The 21813-nt window shown below is 55.8% G+C and overlaps 9 protein-coding genes across 9 annotated transcripts; 5 read left to right on the top strand and 4 right to left on the bottom strand.

The window, feature by feature from the left end:
- Window positions 1-78: 78 nt before the first annotated feature.
- Window positions 79-2127, top strand: WHR41_03455 (uncharacterized protein; the record flags this gene model as incomplete). Its single annotated transcript, XM_069372061.1, has 2 exons — window positions 79-1911; window positions 1967-2127. The coding sequence occupies 2 exons, from the start codon at window positions 79-81 to the stop codon at window positions 1976-1978; spliced, it is 1845 nt and encodes a 614-aa protein (XP_069230905.1). The 3' UTR covers window positions 1979-2127.
- A 376-nt stretch (window positions 2128-2503) lies between these two features.
- Window positions 2504-4969, top strand: WHR41_03454 (uncharacterized protein; the record flags this gene model as incomplete). Its single annotated transcript, XM_069372060.1, has 4 exons — window positions 2504-2758; window positions 2823-2909; window positions 2978-3468; window positions 3520-4969. The coding sequence occupies exons 1-4, from the start codon at window positions 2684-2686 to the stop codon at window positions 4967-4969; spliced, it is 2103 nt and encodes a 700-aa protein (XP_069230904.1). The 5' UTR covers window positions 2504-2683.
- A 563-nt stretch (window positions 4970-5532) lies between these two features.
- On the bottom strand, window positions 5533-8282 carry WHR41_03453 (uncharacterized protein; the record flags this gene model as incomplete). Its single annotated transcript, XM_069372059.1, has 5 exons — window positions 5533-6307; window positions 6368-6715; window positions 6769-7138; window positions 7194-7354; window positions 7423-8282. 5 exons carry the CDS (start codon window positions 8280-8282, stop codon window positions 5533-5535), a joined length of 2514 nt encoding a protein of 837 aa, XP_069230811.1.
- Window positions 8283-8760: 478 nt separating this feature from the next.
- WHR41_03452 (uncharacterized protein) lies at window positions 8761-9510 on the top strand (the record flags this gene model as incomplete). Its single annotated transcript, XM_069372058.1, has 1 exon — window positions 8761-9510. The coding sequence occupies one exon, from the start codon at window positions 8761-8763 to the stop codon at window positions 9508-9510; it is 750 nt and encodes a 249-aa protein (XP_069230910.1).
- Window positions 9419-12305, bottom strand: SEY1 (the record flags this gene model as incomplete). Its single annotated transcript, XM_069372057.1, has 3 exons — window positions 9419-9596; window positions 9655-9868; window positions 9935-12305. The coding sequence occupies 3 exons, from the start codon at window positions 12303-12305 to the stop codon at window positions 9518-9520; spliced, it is 2664 nt and encodes an 887-aa protein (XP_069230909.1). The 3' UTR covers window positions 9419-9517.
- A 632-nt stretch (window positions 12306-12937) lies between these two features.
- WHR41_03450 (uncharacterized protein) lies at window positions 12938-14623 on the bottom strand (the record flags this gene model as incomplete). The annotated part of the gene is made up of 1 exon (XM_069372056.1): window positions 12938-14623. One exon carries the CDS (start codon window positions 14621-14623, stop codon window positions 12938-12940), a length of 1686 nt encoding a protein of 561 aa, XP_069230908.1.
- Window positions 14624-15118: 495 nt separating this feature from the next.
- Window positions 15119-17927, top strand: WHR41_03449 (uncharacterized protein; the record flags this gene model as incomplete). Its single annotated transcript, XM_069372055.1, has 2 exons — window positions 15119-15989; window positions 16273-17927. The coding sequence occupies 2 exons, from the start codon at window positions 15119-15121 to the stop codon at window positions 17925-17927; spliced, it is 2526 nt and encodes an 841-aa protein (XP_069230752.1).
- Window positions 17928-17942: 15 nt separating this feature from the next.
- On the bottom strand, window positions 17943-20220 carry WHR41_03448 (uncharacterized protein). Its single transcript, XM_069372054.1, has 3 exons — window positions 19315-20220; window positions 18917-19238; window positions 17943-18861 (listed from the first exon to the last, which is right to left on the bottom strand). The coding sequence occupies exons 1-3, from the start codon at window positions 19968-19970 to the stop codon at window positions 18028-18030; spliced, it is 1812 nt and encodes a 603-aa protein (XP_069230753.1). The 5' UTR covers window positions 19971-20220; the 3' UTR covers window positions 17943-18027.
- Window positions 20221-20328: 108 nt separating this feature from the next.
- On the top strand, window positions 20329-21796 carry rfc4 (Replication factor C subunit 4). The gene is made up of 3 exons (XM_069372053.1): window positions 20329-20480; window positions 20530-21273; window positions 21331-21796. The coding sequence occupies exons 1-3, from the start codon at window positions 20392-20394 to the stop codon at window positions 21554-21556; spliced, it is 1059 nt and encodes a 352-aa protein (XP_069230754.1). The 5' UTR covers window positions 20329-20391; the 3' UTR covers window positions 21557-21796.
- Window positions 21797-21813: the final 17 nt, after the last annotated feature.

Here is a 21813-nt window from a genome sequence, read left to right as displayed (position 1 = left end):
GAGAGCACCATACAATCAACCCCTTACCCCCCGCAACCCACCACCCTCCCCCTCCGCAGGCCTCTCCCCCCCAAAAAAATGGAAGACAGCAGCAGCCTCGACCTCCTCGGCGAAAGCCTCCTGCAATGGGTCCGCTCCTTCTCCGGCGTCGGCTCCGTCGAGGCCTGGCGCGACCTGTCCGACGGCCGCGCGCTCTGGGCCATCCTGCAGGACATCGATGGCGACTACTTCGCGGGCGCCCTGCCCGAGCCCGCCGTCTCGCCCGCCGACGACTGGACGCGCCGCTGGCAGAACCTCAAGCACGTCGACAAGCAGGTCAGCCTGTACTACCGCGACATCTGCAACGGGCAGGAGACGCTGGGCGCGCGCGGGCCGGATCTGAAGGCGATTGCTGCCGAGAGCTCGGTGCGGGATCTGGAGAGGTTGCTCATGGCGATTATACGGTCGGCGATGACGAGCCCGGAGTCGAATCAGAGGATGGCGCCGAGGTTGATGGGACTAGGCAGGGAGAGGGCTATGGCGATTGCGGGGGAGTTGAGGGCGATGGAGGAGAGTGAGCAGGCGGTGGAGGAGCTGGCGGAGCCGGGGAGTAGGGAGGAGTCGGCGTATCAGAGTGAGGCGGAGGGGGTGGAGGAGGGGGGGAGGGTGAATGGGGGGAAGGGGGCTGCGGGGCTGTACAGTGATCCGTTGCTGGAGAGGGAAGAGGAGCTGCTGCAGGCGCAGGCGACGATTGATAAGTTGCAGGCGAGCCATGAGGTCGCGCAGAGGCAGCTGCAGGAGCTGAGGCAGGACAAGGATAGGTTGAAGGAGGCTTTTGATGCGTATCGGGACGATATTGACAGTAAGGGGAGGAAGGGCGACGGAGGGGATGCGGTTAAGAAATTGCAGCGGCAGGCTGACAACGACCGGGCTTACATTGATGATCTCGAGACGCAGCTGCAGAACTCACGGAATGCGGTGGAGAAGTACGAAAGGCAGATTCAGAAGTACAAGGACGACGCAGAGGCTGGGCAGAAGCTACGCGACGACCTTCAAATGCTCAAGGCGGAGAACGAGGACTTGACCCAGAAAATCAGAGCCAACGAGAACCTCAAGAAGAAGATCCAGGCGCTTCAGGAGCAAGAGCGGCTGAACGGCACGCTTCGCGACGAGCTCAAGCAGGCGAACGAGAAGCTCGAAGAGCTCGAGCGCATGAAGCAGGTTCAGACCGGCCTCGAGAAGGAGATCATCGAGAAGCGTGGGCTCATTCGCAACCAAGAGTACCAGATCAACGAGCTGAGTACGATGAGGAAGCACGCTGTCTACGACTCTGGTGTTCTCTCGCAGAAGCTTGAGGCTGCTCGCGAGCGCCATGAGCGCGACCACGAGGCCATTGAGGAGCTGCGCCAGAAGCTTCAGGATCACAACCTGGACGATGAGGACGTGGTACCGAAGAAAGACATGAACCGCGAGATCACTGCTAGCGAGGCAGAGCCCAAGGTTCCCGCGACACCAAAGACGGACGAGAGCAAGCACTGGGCAGAGAAGGTGGCGTTGCTCGAGAAGCAACTGGAGGCTTCTGACACTCGTCTGAAGCAAGCGGCGGAACGCACCGATGCTCTCGAGGAGGAGAAGCGCACTCTGCAGAACAACGATGACGAGAAGCTGAAGGCACGACAGCTGGCGCAGGACCAGGAGACTAGGATTCTCGAGCTCCGCAAGCAACTCGACGCCGCTTCCAAGCAGCCGCAGACCAGCGCGTTGACGCCGGACATGGCTACTCTGCAGCGCGAGAACCGCTTGATGGCCTCGGCGTGGTACGACCTGTCGGCTCGCCTTCAGAACAACGGCGTGACGCTCGGGAGAAGGCGACAGGAGCCGAAGAGTTGGATCGGCAAGCAGCGGGCGTTGGTTGGGCCCGGCAGCGGCATGGTACGGCACTGATTATGAAGTGAAGCTACCGATCGATGACTGACGTCTCTCGCAGCCATCACGATGATGTGACTAGCGATATGGAAGCGCATTGCATGGCGAGGAGTCGAAGCATACGAGCATTTACAGCGATATACCCTTGTTTACGGGCAGATGGTATTGAAACGGTTCTCATTGTAAGAAGTGTGATGAATGCATATCTCGTCACTACCCCTTTCGGTCACCGGCTTAGTTCCCCGATCCCCCGGCTACCTCCGGCGCTTTCCTCACTTCACTCACACCTCTGCTAACCAGGCGACGAGGCAAACGACGGCAGCATTTGCTGCTGTTACTGTGCCGAATTCAGAAGGCAATATGGTCGAAAGTAGCAATGCTTTGCTGACGACATGACAAGCAATATCATAGGTAGCCAGCTCACCTTCACTGCAAGCACGTGAAAGCCATTGCTTGTTTGCGGACCGGACCGGCTGGTGGAGCTGCGGATCGAGTGAAGTTGAAAGAACGCCTTGGGATCGCGTGGCGCGCGAAGGCAGTCACGGCCTGGCTGCGACTTCCCACTCCCCTCCTGACCTGCCTGCACCTTGTCGCAACCTCTTCACTCTTCCGTCGCGTCGCGCGCACACGCTCCTTTCACTTCTTCCCTCACCCATACGCTCCTTTGCGACCGTCACCGTCTGCTCGTCTACCATTCGCATCCTAGCGCGACCGCACCACCCGGCTGTGCTCGCGCGACCGCACCACCTTACAGCAACCCGTACGTACTACATCGAGGATGGCTTCGCCGCAGAAGAAGAGCGCGCGCGCGTTCGACATCCACCGCGATGAGGGCGCTTCGGCGATTCCGAATGTCAGTGACGCGATCAGCGCTCACTTCACCGCAAACGCGACACCGCTGACATGTGATTATGCAGGTTGAAATGAAGCGCTCGACTACTAATTTGCCACTCCCTCTCACCACTTCCAAACTCGTCAACAAGCTCCCACGCGAGTCTCCGAAGGTAAACTCCAATCATCACACATACTACCTTTGCCCTTGCCCACCACCATGCTCACTAGTACCTTGCAGAAGAACAACACCACCACCCCAGAAGAACACGACGTCCTCGGCGAACTCATGGCGAAGCTCAACGAACAGCAGAACATCAAGCACGAGGGCGGCGTCCCGCTCGACGACGACAGCTCTTCTCAGCCCACCGACCCGTTCGCCAGCACTCCGCCAGCCGGCAGCACCACTACGTCCGACAGCAATGACACCTCCCTGATGGAGAACATGAAGAGGCAGCTTGAGCTTGCCACTGAGCGCATGGCGCAGATGGAGCTTGAGCTATCTCAGGCTCGCCTCCGTCAGGCCGCTGAGCAGCCTGCTGGCAACCCCTTCTTGCCTGCTACCCGTGGTCTCCCTTTCGTCTCCCTTGGCGCCACTCAGCCCAACGTCACTGCCCGCGACTCTAGGCGCACTAGTCCGCTCGACCTCAACTCTCAGCAGCACGCTCTTGCGCTGAATGGCGGATTCCAGAGCGGGTCACTCGCGCCGCCGCCCTTCTTTGCCAGCCAGCCGTAAGTGGCCTCGAAGTATCCCACTAATTTCACATCACTAACGCGAAACAGTGATGTTCCAACCTCGGCTCCCTTCAGCCGCCCGCCGTCCTCCTACGCCGCGCGCCCGGCACGTCACACCGGGTTAACTCCCCCGGTCACTCCTTTCAACCAGACCTTCAACCCAACCCAGCTCAGCCAGATCTACGGTCAGCAGGATGGTGGACACGCGCAGCCGATCCAGGCGCCCATTGGCACCAGGCTGTCGCCGACCGCTTCCGACTTCACCGGACAGTGGCAGACTGTTGCTACGCAGCCGACCACTCAGCACTACATGAGCACTGTCGAACCGCTCAATTACCGCCGTCTGCTGGATCGCAACATGAGCTGCAACTGGCGCTACATCGTCGACAAGATCGTCTGCAACAATGACCAGCAGGCTTCCATCTTCCTCCAGCAGAAGCTGAAGGTTGGCACCCCCGAGCACAAGTTCGAGATCGTGCAGGCGATTATCGATCAAGCCTACCCGCTCATGATCAACCGCTTCGGCAACTTCCTCGTCCAGCGCTGCTTCGAGCACGGCACGCCGGACCAGATCGTCTCAATTGCCCAGGCTATCCGCGGCAATACCTTGAACCTCAGCATGGACGCTTTCGGATGCCATGTCGTCCAGAAGGCATTCGACAGTGTGCCTGAGGAGTACAAGTCAATCATGGTTCACGAGCTGCTGCGTCGCATCCCGGAGACCGTCATCCACCGCTACGCATGCCACGTCTGGCAAAAGCTATTCGAGCTTCGCTGGAGTGGCTCTCCGCCGCAGATCATGAAGTACGTCAACGAGGCGCTTCGCGGTATGTGGCACGAAGTTGCGCTGGGCGAGACTGGCAGCCTTGTCGTCCAGAATATCTTCGAGAACTGCCTTGAGGATGACAAGCGCCCCTGCATCAACGAAGTCCTTGCCAGCATCGATGTCGTCGCTCATGGCCAGTTCGGCAACTGGTGCATCCAGCACATCTGCGAGCACGGCTCTCTCCCCGACCGCACCCGTGCTGTTGACCATGTCCTGCGCTTCGCGACGGAGTACAGCATGGATCAATTCGCTTCTAAGGTCATCGAGAAGTGCCTCAAGATTGGCGGTTCGGAGTTCCTCGATCGTTACCTTGACGTGGTCTGCGAGGCTCGCCCTGACCGTCCGCGCATGCCGCTTGTCGACATCGCTGGTGACCAGTTTGGCAACTACCTGATCCAGTACATTCTGGCCAACGCCGATCCGCAGCGCCGTGAAGTCGTTGCCGCTCACATTCGCAAGCACATGGTGTCTCTTCGCGGCTCCAAGTACGGCTCGCGCGTCGCCATGCTGTGCTCCAACCCTGCTTTCGTCACCCGTCCTGGCCCGCCGGTTGGACTGAGCCGTACCAACGGCCGTTACCCGGAGCAGCCGGCACTCGAGATGGGCGCTCGTCCTTACAACCACAATGACCGTGGCTTCATTGGCATGGGCCGCAACAGCAGCTACCGCTAGAGCAATCTTGCAGCCTCACGCAACCATAGTTCATTGCGAGCTACTTACCGCGTTTCCTTGGAATTGCATCAGCTTGCTTGCCAGAAAGCCCATCCTTCACACCATCTCGCATTGTGTCGACAATTTACAAAGGGTTGCGGCTCCCAAGATTGATCCTCGAATTCGTTGCTTTCTACACCTCAAGCTAGCTTGGGCCAGGAGTCTACCCCAAGCTGTTGGATTGGACAGGTATCTCAACGTCTGGCTAACAACGCTTCCGGGAAGCTCCTAAAGTTGCATCAATCCGGCTCTCACTGCGGTTTTATGCCCATTTCCAGAGGACATTTGTCTCTGCCCCTAATTTTTCCTTTCTCTTCTTCCCTCTTCTTCTTGCTCAACACCTTTTGTTCAAAGGCATACTCATCCATGGTGGAATCTGCCCACATAATCACTGAAACGGTTGTCTCGATCGTAGTTAATGTGCAGAGAGAAAATAATGGAAAATCTGCTTGTTCTTTCCTAATAAACTCGCTCCTCGTGCATACCTGCAAGATCATGCCTCCTCAGCCCTGACCAAGCCTATCTCAATCTTCAGGCCCGGACCGCAAACGAAGAAACCCCTGAACGACCTCTTGCTGACACCCTCCCGCACCCTCCAAACTCCACTCCCCTTCCCCCAGCTTCGCCCCACGAACCAAATCTCCCCTCCTCCTATGCGTCGCCGCATACAAACTCTTCCAAACCCCCTGGCACGGATACGCCACCAGCCCCACCACGCCCGCCCCCGTCTTCGCCCCGAACCCCACGACTCCCACCCCGAGCCCCTTCGCCACGCCCCTCGCGCCCTCGCGCTTCTTGCCCGCGAACGCCGCCGCGAACCCGTCCGTCGCGCCCTGCCGCACGCCGCGCGCGAACGACGCTGCTCCGACGGCTGCGCCGCTCTTCCAGCCTGTGATCGGCTCGTGGGAGGAGAACGAGGTGTCGTTGTAGAGCGTGGGGAGCGCGCGGAGGCCTTCAGTTAGCGCGAGCGGGATGTCGAGGAGCAGGCCTTTGAGGGGAGACAGGAGGAGGCGGGTCGTGCTGTGCGCGGAGGTTGTGAGGAGGGTTTTGGCGAGGTGAGGTGGGGGAGCGGAAGGGTTGAGGGCGAGGGACGGGTTGTCTGGTGGCTGTGTGCGGTTGGCCGCGGTGGTGGCTTTGGCGGGTTGGTGGCTTTTGGAGGATTTGTAGGCTTGGTAGGGGTCGGAGGCCATTTTGATGGCTGCTTGGCCGATGGAGCCGGCGGTTTGGAAGGAGGCGGAGAGGATTGCTGTGATGGGGTCGAGGCGCTTGGGTTCGATGTGGAAGGGTTTGGGGCGGAAACTGGTTGGGTGTAAAGGATTAGTCTCTGCTCGGACTCGCCGAACGAGAAGCGTGACTCACGGAGACAGTTGCTCTGACTTTATGATCGATGCCTGTATTAATATCGCAGCCGCCTTCTTCGACAGTCTTATTTTTGTACGATGCTTCTTGTAGATCCAAGAAGCAGGCTGATCCGAGAGCACCTGGCAATCCATGTCTCGTGGTAGATGGGCGTGAAATGATCTGACGGCGGTATCGACACCCGATTCTGTTTTCATCTTTGCGGCAACAGTCTGGGCGGCGGATTTTGTATTTGGATCGAGACATTGTACGATGGCTGATGCAAGGCCTTCCGTAGTCAGTGAGTGATAAGGTATGGGCGATGGACCCGCACCAGCCGAGGCTACCATGTTGCCCCAGAAGGGTTGGCTAAGAGCTGTCAGCTATCGTAGTCTGTGTTGCGTAGGGTAAGCCATCCTTACTCTCCAAAGAAAGGCACGATGAATGTAGGAGCTCCGTTTTGTAAGCCACAGGCAGTGGTACCAGCGCCACCATGATGTATTACAGCTTTCACGCGGCTGAACAGCCACTCGTGCGGGCAGTCGCCCAGGAAGAAGACGCTGTCGTCTGACTTTAGGTCCTGCCCAAGATTACTCCATCCTCGCGAGATCAGAGCACGAATTCCTGTGATACGGATCGCTTCAAGGATCATTTTGGTCAAAAATTGCGGATCATCGATCACTATACTGCCAAAGCCAACATAGATAGGGGTAGATCCGTGATCTAGGAAATTGGCAAGGTCGGCCGGTGGTTCGTATGAGGGAGGCTCGCGAAAGAAGAATCCACAGACGTCTGATAATCACTTGTTAGCAAACGTTGTGTCTCTGAAGATGTTTAGATTTCGTACCTATATGCTGAGGCCAGTCCCACGGTCGGGGCACCAATGCTGGAGACCAGCAATAGGTGTGCGGGACGGCCAGACGCTCTAGCAATCTAGGGCCATCGGACTCTGGGATAGGCTCCAGATCTAGGGATTGTGATCGCCAGCGATTCACAATGTCACCAACACTGTGAAAGAACCTGTCAGCTTTTGTCGTGATCGTTTGCATCACTTTATGAATTCGGGACAGCCCTACCCTTGCCACATCATAAATTCAACGACTCCAAAAGACAGCGCATTTGCGACTGCTGGCATCGTTTGCGCAGAATAGTTCAGATTAGCAAGTGGGTGAGAAAAAGCCTTGGTCGTGCTCCAGGGCATCGTAAACATTATGTGAAGATGTATGGATAAAGCTTGAGCGCAGTGGACGTGTCCCATGCTGGGAGGGTTGGCGATAACAGCATCAGCAACGAAAGGCTGCTTGGCCTGCTCGTCTGGTTCGATGCACGATTTCCAGCATCCGTGAAGCATCTCAGCGAGCATTTTGCGTTTGCGCCCAATGTCACCGGCTTTCACGCTTGCGAAGCTGGGAATCAGACCAGGGTTCTTGACAATGTATGCCATGAGCTCCGTAGGGTCGCCCCCTAAAGGATAGAATTCGAGGCCCGTCGAACGGACGAACTTCTCGAAAGCAGCGTGGGTGGCGATGCGGACCCTATGGCCATGGTCGCGTTTCAGAGCGCATCCAAGCGCTACGAATGGCTGGACATCGCCTCGGCTTCCAGCGATCTGTATCACGATGTTGAGCTTGGGGGGAGGCGGTTTTGCGTATCGATCTGAATAGCTTCGCGGACTTGTGGAAGGGGCAAGGTGAGGTTGTTCGCTGTCGAGCAGGCGCGAGAGCCGTCGGCCCAGTGGAGCGTGGCAGTTCACGTCAACTCGGCCATCGCTGCGCACGCCGATACCCAACGTATCCGAGACCTCCAAATTGCCATTGGAGTCTGCATCAATTGTGGTGTCGGCGTTCTCGGGAGCCAATGTCACATACGAAGGAAGTCGCGTAAGAGTTGGCGAAAGTGAAAGCGAGCGGGACGGAATCTCAAGATCTCGCTCCATGTTTTCTTCTCCCAGTGGGAAGAAGGAAAAAGCGTGCGCCAGCTGCCATGATGTACCAGAAGCAGCGATTGAGCCAGACGGCTCCGTTTGGGAGTATTTTCGGCGACCAAGTCGTCACAATGCTCGTCGTTGAGGTTGGGCGTGCTATGAATACTTCATACTTAGGGCTGGCGTATTCGATACGGTTGACTTTCGGTGCGCTTCCTAGCCGTATGGAATACGGCGAGCTTAGCGCATGGACGCACCACGGCACAAGTACATCGGCATATGTTATGGTTGAATCGTCGCCGCACAAAAGCAAGGCCATTGCGTCTCTTCCCATCTATCCTGTACATTTCAATCTTTCGTCCGAAGCGTTTGCCCAGTGAATTCCGTCGTACGCCGACCGAAGCTGCCAATAACTCGTTCGATATACCAATCAAGCATGTCTCAATCCTGTCTGCAAAACGATCATATCCACGAACAACCCAACCAAAACATGACGCCCAAGACGCCGAACCCAAAGCGTGCATCACTGCAGCAATACTGGCACGAAGGCGGCTACACGGGCATCATGGCGCGCGCAACTCTTCGAACGATCCAATTCTCGAGCGCAATCATCGTCATCGGCATCTACGGCAGCGAACTGAACTACCGAAGCAACCGCGACTACACGCCTATCACGAACGAAATCTACGCGCAGGTCGTCGGCATCCTGTCTGTGATGACCGTCGGCTTCCACTGCTTTGTGACGGTCAAGCGGGCGGCGTGGGTTCTCTGGGACCTTGTCCTGTGTGTGCTTTGGGCTGCGCTGGCAGGTGTTTATGGGAGTACATATCTGGATGGTAGCAGTGCTTTGGCTGCGGAAGACGAAGTGAAGTCAGCGGATGGCATGAAAGCTGCGATCGCTTTCGACTTGCTCAGCATGGTGCTATGGCTGCTTACTTTCTTGCAAGGAAGCATCTGGTGCTGTCACGCACGCAGGTTTACTCGACGCACCGATCAAGTCGATGAGATCGCTCAAGCTGAGTCTGGCCCGGTTCCGACAAGAGACCAGGAGGCAATAAGCTTGGACGACACGTTGTACGATGAGAGCATGGTGGACGAAAAGGAGAAAAAAGAAATCAAGCAGGAGGAAGATGTGACGGGGAAACGAATCGGTGAGAGAATGGATTTGCCGTTGAATTCTGTCTGTCACTTGTATACAAACCTCGACTACACAAATAGGTATCCGCTTGTGAATGCTTAATGCTCGCTTAAATCTCATCAACGTCGTCATCGTCCTTGGCTGAGGCCTTTGTCTTGGTCGTGCCGTTGCTGTTCAGTGTGTCCATGCTAGAAGGAGATATCAGTATTGCGATCCACGAACAACTGAGCTAACGATCCAGCTTACCTGTACGATCCTTTCGCCGACATACCAACCGCCTGCCTGCCGGTGTCGGTGGACTCGAGGAACTCCCGCAGCTTCTCCTTGAAGATCTCCAGACCTTGTGAGCTGGCTGCGTTCGTCATTCGCAGGATCGGCCCCCAGAGGTTGAGCGTGTAGGTAACGTAGGCGGCGACACCCGCGAGAATCAAGAAGATGAAATACACAGGGTTGCGAAGGACTAGCAGAAATTTGTTAGTAATGCTAAAAGGGGGATTGAGTGGAACACAGGAGCTTGGTTTCTTACCGGTAACAATCTCGTTCCATCCCAATGCCAGCAGAAGGCCGTAGAAGTAGAGCGGCACCTGGGCGACACCACCAATGGCACTTCGCTTGGCCTCAACGTAGACACCATCAGCCGTCTTCTTGAACCTTGTGGCGAGATCCTGGCGCTTCGCATCGCCAAGGACGGTCATCTCCTCTTCCAGGGTCTTGCCCTCCTCCTCATCGACGCCTCCGATCGGGTTCAAATCCTCCTCATCCGCAGCGGTAATGTTCTGTGGCGGCGCGCCAATCCAAGCATCGAGAGGCGGCGGCGCGGATGTGCTTATCATCCGGAAGCGAGAAAGCAGAGGGATGAGCTCGAGAGTGCTCTCACGCGCCTTCGTGTAAAGACCCTCGATGTCGTCCGTCGGCCTCCAGATGCGCGGCACACCCTCCTCGTCGTAGCGGAATTTGTCTTCGAAGTTTTCGCGGAGCTTAAGCATGAGGTTGCCTTCCATGACCTCTTCGTCGATCTTGTCGCGCAGAGCACCCCAGGACTTCCTTCGCAGGCGCCAAAGGCCGACTTCAACCTCGTCAGGGCTAGCGTCGAAGCTGCGTGCGCGGTCCGTGAAGCGAGTCTCTGCGTGCGAGACAGTCTCGGTGAAAACACCCCAGATGCGGTCCCACAGGTCTTTCTCAGTGGCAGGCTTCTCGCCTTCAGCTGGAGCTCCTGAGCCACCACGCCCGGAACCAAGCTTGTTGAACTCCAAGCCCACGAGCTCGCCGAGTCGCGAACGAACCCAGCGCTCAGATCTCGTGGCCAAGCGACGCATCTCATCCTTGCGCAGTCTAGTGCTAACCTCATCCAACTCCTTGCGATAAAGGTTGAGCTGCTGGGTGTAATCGCTCCACGGCGTGCCCTCGATGCGCGAGGATTTCGCCTCCTTCTCGAACTTCTCCAGCGACTTCTGCTTCTCGGTAGAGACAATCTTGTAGAAATCGTAGCTTCCCCCCTTCTTCTGCCCAGCCTTGACCGCAAGTGTGACTGCCTCGCTGAACTCGTGGACGCCGCTCTTGTGAGCTGCACTGAGCTGGCCTTGGTAGAGAGCCTTGAGTCTGCCATCGACTTTGCTGGCAAGCTCGCCCTGCTTCGCCTTGAACACGCCCTTGTGGTACCGGCTCGCCTCGGTCTCGAAATCGGCCAGAACCGCTTTGCGTGCTCCAGCGATAGCCTGGCCCAGAGATGCAAGGATAGTAGGTGTGCCCGCAGCAACGGCCGTCGCTTGTTGCTCCTCCAGGGGTGTAACAATGGCGTCGAAAGCCACGAGCACCTCCTTCGCAATCTCGTCGCATCGGAATTGCGCGAGAAGCTCTTGCTGCGTAGGGAGGTCCAGATCCTTGTTGCTATCGATCTGTTCCCAGATGCCCTGCGCGTACATGGGGAAGCCGTCGGCGGGGATTCTGCGGTGGTACTCGGGGAGGAGGATCGCCTCGGTGGACTCGTCGACCAAGCCGGCCCTCTTCGGGTCTTTGAAACCTTCCCTGAAACGCAGGCCGAGCTTCTGCACCTCGGCCTGGAACTTCTCGGGCTGGAGAATCTTGTGCGGCAGGGCGACGAAGGCGAAGTCGAAGTAGTCGTCGATTTTGCTCTTCTCGAGGCCAGGAGGCTTCGAGAGGGACGACCAAATGCGCGAGAGATCTTGGAGCAATGTGTTCTTCAAATTGTCCAAAGGCGTGGTTCCGAGGTGGTCTCTGATCACGAAGAATAGCAAGCTTCGGGGGACGCTCTTCGCATCCTTCAGGAAAAGCTGCAGGTTGACTTCGAACACGGTCTTGAGCAGGCCCATGTTTGCGCCCTGGTACAGACCAACTTGGTGCTCCCAGATATTCACAATCAAGACCTCGCTGGTGGCAAGCGCGAAAAGTGCACTCTTGCGCTCGAAGTCCTGATCCTCGCCTCGTTCCCTTCCGTCTGTACCCTCGACGTCCATAACAAGAATGTTCTCCGCCATCTTCTGCCCAGGCGCAGTCTCAATATGTTCCCTCTTGTTCTTACTCATCCAAATACCTTTCGTAGTCTGGCGCCTTTCCTGCTCGCTCATGACACCAAACTGCGTGCCGAACAATGTGTTGAGCAGTGTGCTCTTACCGGTGCTCTGGCTACCAAACACCGAGATCAAGTGGTAATTAAAGCCAGACCTCGTAACCTGCTCCAGCTGCAAATACGAGGGCAAGGCCGGGTTGAAGACCTTGTCCTCGTCGATGACCTGGATGCCATGCTCGAAGGACTCCTTGGTCGGATTGTCGCCGACGGCGCCGAAGTGGCCGTTCATGGTGAGGACGGTGGGGGCGGTTGGCGAGCGGTTGGTGGTGACGGGGCGGCGAGTATCGCCGTTGGGGGAGAGCGTGGCCATGGTATGACCCTCGAGAGCGGGATGCTGCAGGTTTCCGGAATTGTGTGGCAGCCACCCGGAGCGGCACACAATGACAGGGTGTCAAGTCACGTCACGCGGCGGCGGCGATGTCCCTCCAAGCTGTCTCTCCCACGACGCCCACACTTCCTCCCCTTCACTAGCACGTACCGCCTCGGCAGGATCCGCTGCTGGCACCTCGGGCGTGATGCAATTTATCCCATGCGGCGCTCGTCAGTGTTCATTCTACTACGAATATGCCACTTGGCGCATGGCATTTTGCCTTTCCACCGTGTCTACATAGGCTTTCGCTACCCCACATTCAGCAGACGTCTCATCTTCCACGATAAAATGGTGTTTGAGAAGCACATCAACGAACGCATATGACCGAATCTTGACGCCCGTGGGGGGAGCGCGGACCTGCACGATGCTCGTCGACAGGGGAACGAGGCCTAGAACGCGTGCACGTACATCCAGCAATCGGGCTTTGCGCAATCGCAGAATCCACTGTCCAGACGATCATTGAGTCGCAAGGCCGCATGACTTACGTTCTCAAACAGATGACTTTGGTCTCGTGATGCATTCCAACTGGCGTATTAACAACGTAATTGCTACCTATACCTACAAAGAAGCGTCTATCGTACACCGACGCCCTGCGCCGAAGTGCCCACGTCGTTCTGCCGCCACGTCTCTTCCGCTTTCGTCCCCGGGGGCAGAGAGTAGGGGGCCCCATTCGGCACAGGACTAGGTCTGCTCCCAGATCTCGCCCTTCCCGGTCCCAGGTCGCCGTTAGCGAACCCGCTCGCGGGCCCGTACATTCGGCCGCCGTCTTCCACAGCCACAGGGCTGTTCGTGTACATTGGCGGCGCCGGATCGTTCTTCTTCTCGTCGCCGACGTTGATGGGAAGCAGCGGCTGCTTCGACTCGCCCATTACCCGGGCGCGCTTGTCGGCTTTGTCGGTTTCTGATGTGCGGTCGTAGAGGTAGAGGCCCAGGAAGGTGAGAGCGAAGCCCGCGCCTTGGATGTAGGTCATCGGGTTGCCGAACCATACGATAGCGAAGATGATGACTGCCACGCGCTTCATGAGCGAAGCGACAGAATACGTGACCGGGCTGGTCATGCCGAGGAGGACGAATGCAACCAGTGATTGAGCGAAATGGAAGGTACCGTTGAAGACGAACTCGGCTGCCAAGGCTCCGTGATCCAGCGAGCCGGGCTTCTCGCGAAGGGTAATAGAAGCGTCTTGATAGTAGTCTTTCGCTAGCGCCCATCCTTCGCTGAAGAGCCAGATAGGAGCGGTGCACAAAAACGCCAAGGCGCTGGAGTAGCAGAGCAGATTGAGCTTGTCCGGTTTGCGTCGGCCAGCAGGCGTGCCATCTGCTTCAGCTTTGGCCGCCTCGTTGAATATCTTCTTGCTCACAATGTTCTGCGTGACGAACAGTACTGCCGAGCCAAAGGCATTGAGGAGGCCGAAGAAGTTTGTCGTCGTGCTTGCCGCGCACGCCATGATGACACCGGCAGTTAGCGGGATGAGTGAAAGGTATGTTGGTACACTGTAGCGGATGTCGAAGAAGATGCGATAGGCGAAAACCGTCATCAACGGGCTCAAACCCTTGATAGTATGCACCAGCGAGACCGGGATTTTAGACATAGCGTCGGAATTCAGAATGTGGCCGCCAATTTGGAAGGCCGTCAAGGGTAGAGTTGCGACAATGATCTCTTTGCTCGGCTTTCGAATGCCGTTCTTGAGGAAAGGGGCGGCTTCTCGTATTGAGCGATTCCGTTTGGCCAGCCAAGACAGGAAGAGGCACCAGAAGGACACGAGAAGGAATTGTACAATCGTGAGGGTGACTGGTTTGGGCAAGGCAGTCAAGATAGCCTTCGAAGATGCGTTCGTCATGATCGAGGTCGAGTACCAGACACCGCAGAGGATGATGAGCTTCCAGCTCACGGGAGCCTTGAGTGAGTCCGCAATTACATGAGCATTTTCACTTATGCTCGCTTTCCGTCCTCGCACTGTCTGAATCGCCTCGCTCAAGCTCTTCTGTCTGCCGTGTCGGGTCTTACCCGAAGTCCCGTTTGTCCATGAATTCCAATTGTTCGCATTCGAGGCTCTCCTTGCAGGCCACCGCTCACTCGAATGTAAGCCGTGCGGCAGGCCCATTGGCAGCGGTTTCGGTGTCCCATCTCTTGAGCCTTCCTCGAATGTGTCCTCGTCGAATGCATCGTGCGATAGGTCTGGGAACTTGAACGTGCCGTTGGGGTTGGGGCTTGCAGACGAGCGTCGCCGGGCTTGATTTGTCGTTGAGTGTGGCACCATGCTGTTGGTGTGTTTGTCGCTATGTAAGCTATTGTCTTATCTGTCCATCGCAATGCGCAGCTGAATCGCGAGTTCCGGGCTCCGGCAAGTGTGAACGTGTGTCGTGGTGTCTCGTGTCCTCGGGTCCCGCCGCAGATTGGGGGTTGGTTGGTCGTACAATGGCGCCTTGTGTTCTATCTGGTGGCGTACATGGTCGACGTTCAATCATGTACAGTATCGTCGGATGTATCGTAGCAAAGTGCGCACAGGAGAGTCGCGACCTTGCAACTAGGTTTGCGCGCAATCAACGCCGCAGAGGCCGCTTCTCGCATCATCAAGCTTTCGGGCTTCCTGCCTCCTCGTCCCACGTGGGACGGCTAGCGGGCCCATGGCGTCGTCATCTACGAGCGAAGAGCAGGGATGCGGTCTTGCAAGCACAATTGTCCGGTTGTGCGGAGTGACCGTATCCTACATACATCGATTTGTTGAGCGTGCCAATATGGGCCGTCGTTCACAATGCACCTCGTCTTGAGGTATGCGCTGCAGTACGCCCGGGCCGCACAGGCATGTTTGGGCCTGTCGCCTCCGCCTTCCTCTCGAGCTCCACCTGAATTCACAACCCTCGCTTTCTCCGAAGAATGGCAGATACTAGGTCCCTTTCAGATCGGCACTCGGGAAGCCATTTGGGGCGCGGATCCATTGGAACAACATGGCGGCTTCAGAGCCTTTGAACGTGACCGCGATTCCCACTTCCCCAGCTCTTTGCCTGCAAATGCATCAGTCTTCTGGTCCAACGCCACAGCCAAGCTGGGAGATCCGAGCACAAACTCCGCCAGCGTGGAGTTGACTGTTCAATACCCTGACGTTGATTGGGCATTCCTCCAGCAGGTATACGGCTGGGCTGCTCTGCAGTGGCAAGCATGGGCCAGAGGCGAGATCATTGTGGAGCGAGAAAGCACCATAGCATTGGCTCTCGATGTTGAAAACGTACTCGAATACTGGATAGATGGTGTTCACTACTTTGGCGGCGATTTCTATGGGTATGGCAAAGCCGCTGCAGTGCTGCATCTTGAACCTGGCATTCACCGCATAGACGTTCGTCTCGTGAGAGATGTTCGATCTATGGGCGGTATCACCACCAACCCGGCTATCAACGTAAGAATCGACTTGCAAGCATCTCGAGGGGATGTGCAAGCCGTTGGAAATATCGTCATTGCAGACCGAATCGACGGTGCCAACGATGTCCTCGCTAGTGACCTTGCTTCTGCCATGATCCGGAATAATCTGCAAGAGAAGGTCGTCATTCGAAGTGCCCAACCGCAGGATTCAATGCGCAATATCTGTGAGGTGCGACTGGCTCTGCAGGCATCGATTGAGATTGCACCAGGTCAAACTCGTCCTTCGAAGTGCCCAACCGCAGGATTCAATGCGCAATATCTGTGAGGTGCGACTGGCTCTGCAGGCATCGATTGAGATTGCACCAGGTCAAACTCGTCCTGTAGCATTTCAGATCATGTGCATCCCTGGGATTTCACTTCCACACATTGATGTTGAGTTCAGCTACTCGTTAGTTTCTGGAGAAAAGGGCGAGCGCACTCTTCATGTGTCCGGATTGCCGAAACTGGTATCGAGCATACATGATCCGCAGAAGCTGACTTATTTCCACCCAGGTGGAATGGTGTCCTACGCCATTCTGAGGCCTCCGTCGCTGAAGGCGATCGAGACCTGTAATTCACCAGACGGAAAGTTGCCGATTCTATTGGCTCTTCACGGTGCTGGTCTTGAGGCAGACAGTGATCAAGTCAGGCATGGTCTTGATCCGTTGCCGGACCTGTGTGCCTGGGTTCTCTTCCCAACAGGAGTGACTCCATGGAGTGGCGACGATTGGCACAATTGGGGTTACACCGACGTCGAGGCTGCAATCAGCGCGATTCTCAAGTGGATCGAGCAACATTCGTGGGAAGGCCCTGGCGTCGATATCGATCGGTGGCTGGTATCCGGCCACTCAAATGGTGGCCAAGGTACATGGTATTTCCTCACGCACCATCCGGATAAGGTGTTTGCGGCCGCGCCACTGAGCGGATACTCTAGCATCCAGAACTACGTGCCCTACGAGTTTTGGCGCACCGCAGATGCAAGGAAAGCTTCGATCGTACAGGCAAGTCTGAGCGATTACCGGCACGAGCTTCTCTTGGAGAATGCAAAGGGCATCCCGATCTTGCAGCAGCATGGAAGCGCAGATGACAACGTGCCTGCGTACCACTCAAGGCTGATGCACCAACTGTTGGATCAGAGTGACGCCCACAGCACGTACTTCGAAATGGAGGGAAAGCCACACTATTGGGACGGTGTAATGACCACCCCACATCTGGCCGAGTTCTTCCAGGCACAACTAAACGCATCCGAAAAGAAAAGAGGCGGCAGCAGCAAGTCCAGCAACTTCACGATAGTCTCCGCGGACCCTGGAGACACAGGCTCTAAAAACGGAGTGAAGATTCTGGGGCTCATAACTCCTGGCCAGCTGGGTAGAGTTGATTTCACGTTACAATCACAAGGAACGACCTGCAGTCTGTTTACGAGCAACGTACGTTCATTGCAGTTGTCAGAAGGTCTGAAGAGCTGCAAGACCTTGTTCGTTGATGACAAGCGAGTGAACTCGGGTCTTACCGGCGGCTTCGGTGATCTCGTTCTGGAACGGCGGCGCGATGGTACATGGATTTCTAAGACCGTCCGAGATGACAGCCGGCGTGGCCGACAATCGGGCGCAATTGATGCCGTATTGCGCACACGGAGTACAATTCAAATCCTTTCATCACCTTCTGAAGACCATGAAGGCGTTAAACATACCGCCCTGCAGATCTCCAGAAATCTGTGCCAGTACTTCAGTGCGGACACAGAGATGGCTTCGAACGCATCTCATGCGATCAACGACAGCACTGGCAACGTAATCAGTGTCTCGGTCGGTGAAGACGTCCAACATCGATTTGGTCAGGCTGCGGCTGTCAAACAAGCGATCTCCCTCCACAAAGACCGTATCGAGCTCAAAGACGCACAAGGCACAACGCATACGTACCCCTCACGTAGCAAAGGACTGGCCGCGATATTCCTACGCCCGCTGCCAAACGAGAGGCTCGAGCTCGTGGTCTGGGGCGTGGACAAGCAAAGCTTGAGCATCGCGGCTCGGCTTGTTCCTACCTTGACTGGAGCTGGAGTACCAGATTTTGTTGTTGCAAATTCAGACATGCTTTGGAAAGGCGTAGAAGGCACGCTGGCTATGGGCTTCTTTGACGATCTTTGGAACGTGAGCTCGAATGCCTTTAGCTAAAAGACCCGATCGAGATTTGAGAAGTTGAGCTCAAAGTTACATTACTATCGGGCGAACCTATTGAATTGCTTGCACTGATTGCAGCCGCAACGTGACTTTCTCAAAGGGCCACATTCCTTCTGAATGGATGCGCTTCAGTGTTGAAAACCCACTCATCCAAGCTCACGACGCTAGAGTCACTAAAAATGAGGTAAAAGTACTTCAGTGTCTCCGCCATCCAGAAACTCTCCATGCTGTCCATCTTGATGTTGACATTATCTCTGTCCAGCTGTTCCTGCGTGTAAGTAATATCGGCCAGAGCAGCATTGGCAAGCTTTGTTTCTGAAGACTTAATGATGGCTGTGAACATGTCCCACGCAGCGTCTTGGTATTTCTGCTCGCCTGTGATGCGGTACAGGATGAAGACGGACTCGATGGCTTCGGGCCGCAGGATGTAGCGCGGGTCGCTGATCTGGGCGAATCCCTTGGGAAGGCGGGCATGTTCTTTGATGTATCTGTCAAAGGGCATACCCATAGGCTGGTGCTTGGACACTTCCTCGCGCCACATAGTCTCATTCCACTTGCAGCTCGCCCGATCTTCGCACGGAATCATCTGGAAGACTTCAGGCATGACACCCAGCGGGAGGGCTCTGTAGCTCCAGATGCAGCCGTCGGTGAGCTTACGCCCGATCTCGACGTGCTCGGGCATGTCGAAAATTTTGCCACCGAGTGCGAACATACCACCTGCGAAACAAACCAGGTGCTCGCCTCGCGCATCGAGGACAGGCCCGGTGCTTGCCTGGGCTCGGGCGCCGCCTGCAATGAGGATGTCGGCTTCGTCGGGGACCATGGGGCGGTACAGGGTGTGTTTGATTGCTGCTGCCATGCTGCCCTCGTACAATTTCCTGTAGACTGCTTCGACGCCGCCGAGGAGGCCTTGCATCTTGGGAAAATACTAAGACAGTGATCAGTAGTTGCCATTTCAGAGCGGGGCGAGGGCGTGAAAATACCTCGTAGACTGAGTCTGCCATCGCTCCAAGTGTGAACCAGGTATCTTTTGTGAGATCTGGTGTTCTCGCATCGACGACGACAGGCCACATGCCTGGGAGGTGAGTCCTGCTCTGCTGCTCTGCAAACAGCCTAGTGATCCGATCGACTGCATCGTACCACTTGGGATCTCCAGTAAGCATCGAAAGACGGGTGAACTCCATTGTAAAAGAGCCAAGCTCGGCAACCAAAACGACGTTGTCAGCAATTGACCTACTCGTCATTGCGTCTTGGAGCCGCCACCTTGTAACTGGCATACGGTTGGGCGTGTCAAATGCTTTGTATCTGTGCGGCAAGGAGTAAGATTTAGCGTTGCCCTGTCCACTGAGAACGATCGGGGGCACAGGTTCGTTTGACTTACAGCATGTCACCAAATTCGATGGCTTTGTGTAGACATCTTTCATCTTCACTCAAGTCGTATGCAGACAAGAAGCCTCCAAGATGTCTGATAGTGGTCTCGAACACGTTGACGGAGTCAATCGTCGCAGAGCCAAGGTCGATACTCATGGCCGCAGACAGTGCACTTTCGAACTCCGTCTTGAATCCCATAATCCAGAGGTTATCCAGATTGTCTACTAGGCTGGCTGCCCACCCGCCGAAGCCGTCCTTGGTGCTGCCAGAAATGGGTGCCAGCTCGTCGTGCATCCAGGCATGTTGACGGTAGGCTTTCCAGGAGCGCTCAAAAGTGCTGCGGACTGCCGCTTGCCGTTCTTTTCGCTTTGAGGCATGCTCTTGGGTTTCCGGAAGGAATTCATGCTGAACCTTGGGCAACTTCAAGGGTTTCGCCGTGGGTAGTGGCGTTAGGCTCTTGGCCGGATAGTTGGTTAAAACTGTTCGCCACTGGAAAGGCCCGCCGCCCGGATTGACTGCTAAGTGCTGTGGTTTTGAGCCAAGTTGCCCGGCTGATATATGGGCATTGTAGCGACTCGACAAAAAGTCAGTGCGGAAGTAGCTGATCGTGAATAGAGCGCATGCTGCTAATGCCAGATACAGCACATAACGCTGGACAGAGAACATCCTGCTAAGATCACGCTATGATCGCATTTGGTCTCTAAATGCCGTGGCCTTATTGGTCACAGGACTTTGGATCGTGCTGTCTCTCTGGATGTTGCTGGTCCAGGAAGTCGAAAGTGTTGGAAAGAGCAGCTCACGGAGCGACGGAACAAAGACTTGCAAGCAAGCTACGCGTATGAGGAAATAAAGTACAAGACACGATGACTACCAAATGTCAGTATGTGTCTCGCCCTTGATGGAGAGGTACGTCTCCATCAAGAATGCTCGGCACAGGAGGTGTGATGACACATCACGTGACATCGCGCTTCGAAAGTCGCGTTGCGACACGAACTTCTGAAGCCGGACTGGGACATGTAGCCGCGAGCTAGATTGACACTTTTGACAACACATCCCCGACGACAGCAATCAATAAATTTTGCACAGCATGGCACGCGCTGAATCCTCGAAAGATGCCGAAAGCAATGGTGTCAAAGCCAGCGCACAAGGGGCGCCCTCGAACTATGAGCTCCCATGGTAAGGCACCTTTAGCTTCCTTGTCGAATCCATGCTCACAACATGTTAGGGTAGAGAAATACCGTCCCGTGTTCCTAGATGATATCGTCGGCAACACAGAAACAGTCGAGCGCTTGAAGATCATCGCCAAAGATGGTAACATGCCCCATGTGATCATCAGCGGCATGCCTGGTATCGGCAAGACAACTTCAGTCCTGTGCCTTGCGCGTCAGCTTTTGGGTGATGCATACAAAGAAGCTGTGTTGGAGCTAAATGCGTCCGACGAGCGAGGTATTGATGTGGTGAGGAACAGGATCAAGGGTTTCGCGCAAAAGAAGGTTACACTGCCAGCCGGCCGACAAAAGATTGTCATTCTCGACGAGGCAGACAGCATGACAAGCGGCGCACAACAGGCCTTGAGGAGAACAATGGAAATCTATTCGGGCACAACACGATTTGCATTTGCGTGCAACCAGTCGAACAAGATTATAGAGCCGCTGCAGTCGCGCTGTGCCATCCTGCGGTATTCGCGCTTGACCGACGCTCAAGTGGTGAAGAGGCTGTATCAGATTTGCAAAGCTGAGGATGTACAATACAGCGACGACGGTATAGCTGCACTTGTGTTCAGCGCGGAGGGAGATATGCGTCAAGCTATCAACAACTTGCAATCTACAGCAGCTGGTTTCGGACTTGTGAGCGGCGATAACGTTTTCCGCGTGGTCGACAGCCCGCATCCGGTCAAGGTCCAGGCAATGATCAAGGCGTGCCAGGATCAAAAGATTGATGAAGCCCTCGACATTCTCAAGGACCTCTGGTAAGCTTCAAGAACGCCACGGAGCACAATCATAGCATCGCTAACCCGTTCTTCCAGGACTCTTGGTTACTCGTCTCACGACATCATCAGCAGCATGTTCAAGGTCACGAAGACTATTCCATCCCTCAGTGAGCACACAAAGCTCGAATTCGTCCGCGAGATAGGCTTCACGCACATGCGTATTCTTGAGGGCATGCAGACATACCTTCAATTGGCTGGATGTGTTGCAAAACTGTGCAAGCTCAACATGAAACCGTCACTCTTCACGGTGCCAAACAACTAGGTGCCTCCGACTTCGGATCAGGTGTCAGTCGGTCTTTTTGTTTTAGCGAGGCGTTGGTGGATGTAATTATATACCGTTATCGGAGGGTTTTGAGCATGTACTGTAGCACGATGACGGCCCATCTCACGAAGCCCCGCCATTGCCATGGTCAGATGATCAGAGAAAGGTCTGGCGATGCTATCGCGCTTTTCAGGTGCTGTATATGAGAGATATTTCGAGTCCAACCCTGCCTATTGATTGTTGTCACTGCGCCGCAG

The sequence above is a fragment of the Cladosporium halotolerans genome (genome assembly GCF_011745625.1).
Source record: "Cladosporium halotolerans strain TM138-S3 chromosome Unknown Sca9, whole genome shotgun sequence".
Classification (NCBI taxonomy): Eukaryota; Fungi; Ascomycota; class Dothideomycetes; order Cladosporiales; family Cladosporiaceae; genus Cladosporium; species Cladosporium halotolerans.
The sequence above is the reverse complement of the archived record's forward strand: the minus strand, read 5'-3'. Positions and strand labels throughout refer to the sequence as shown.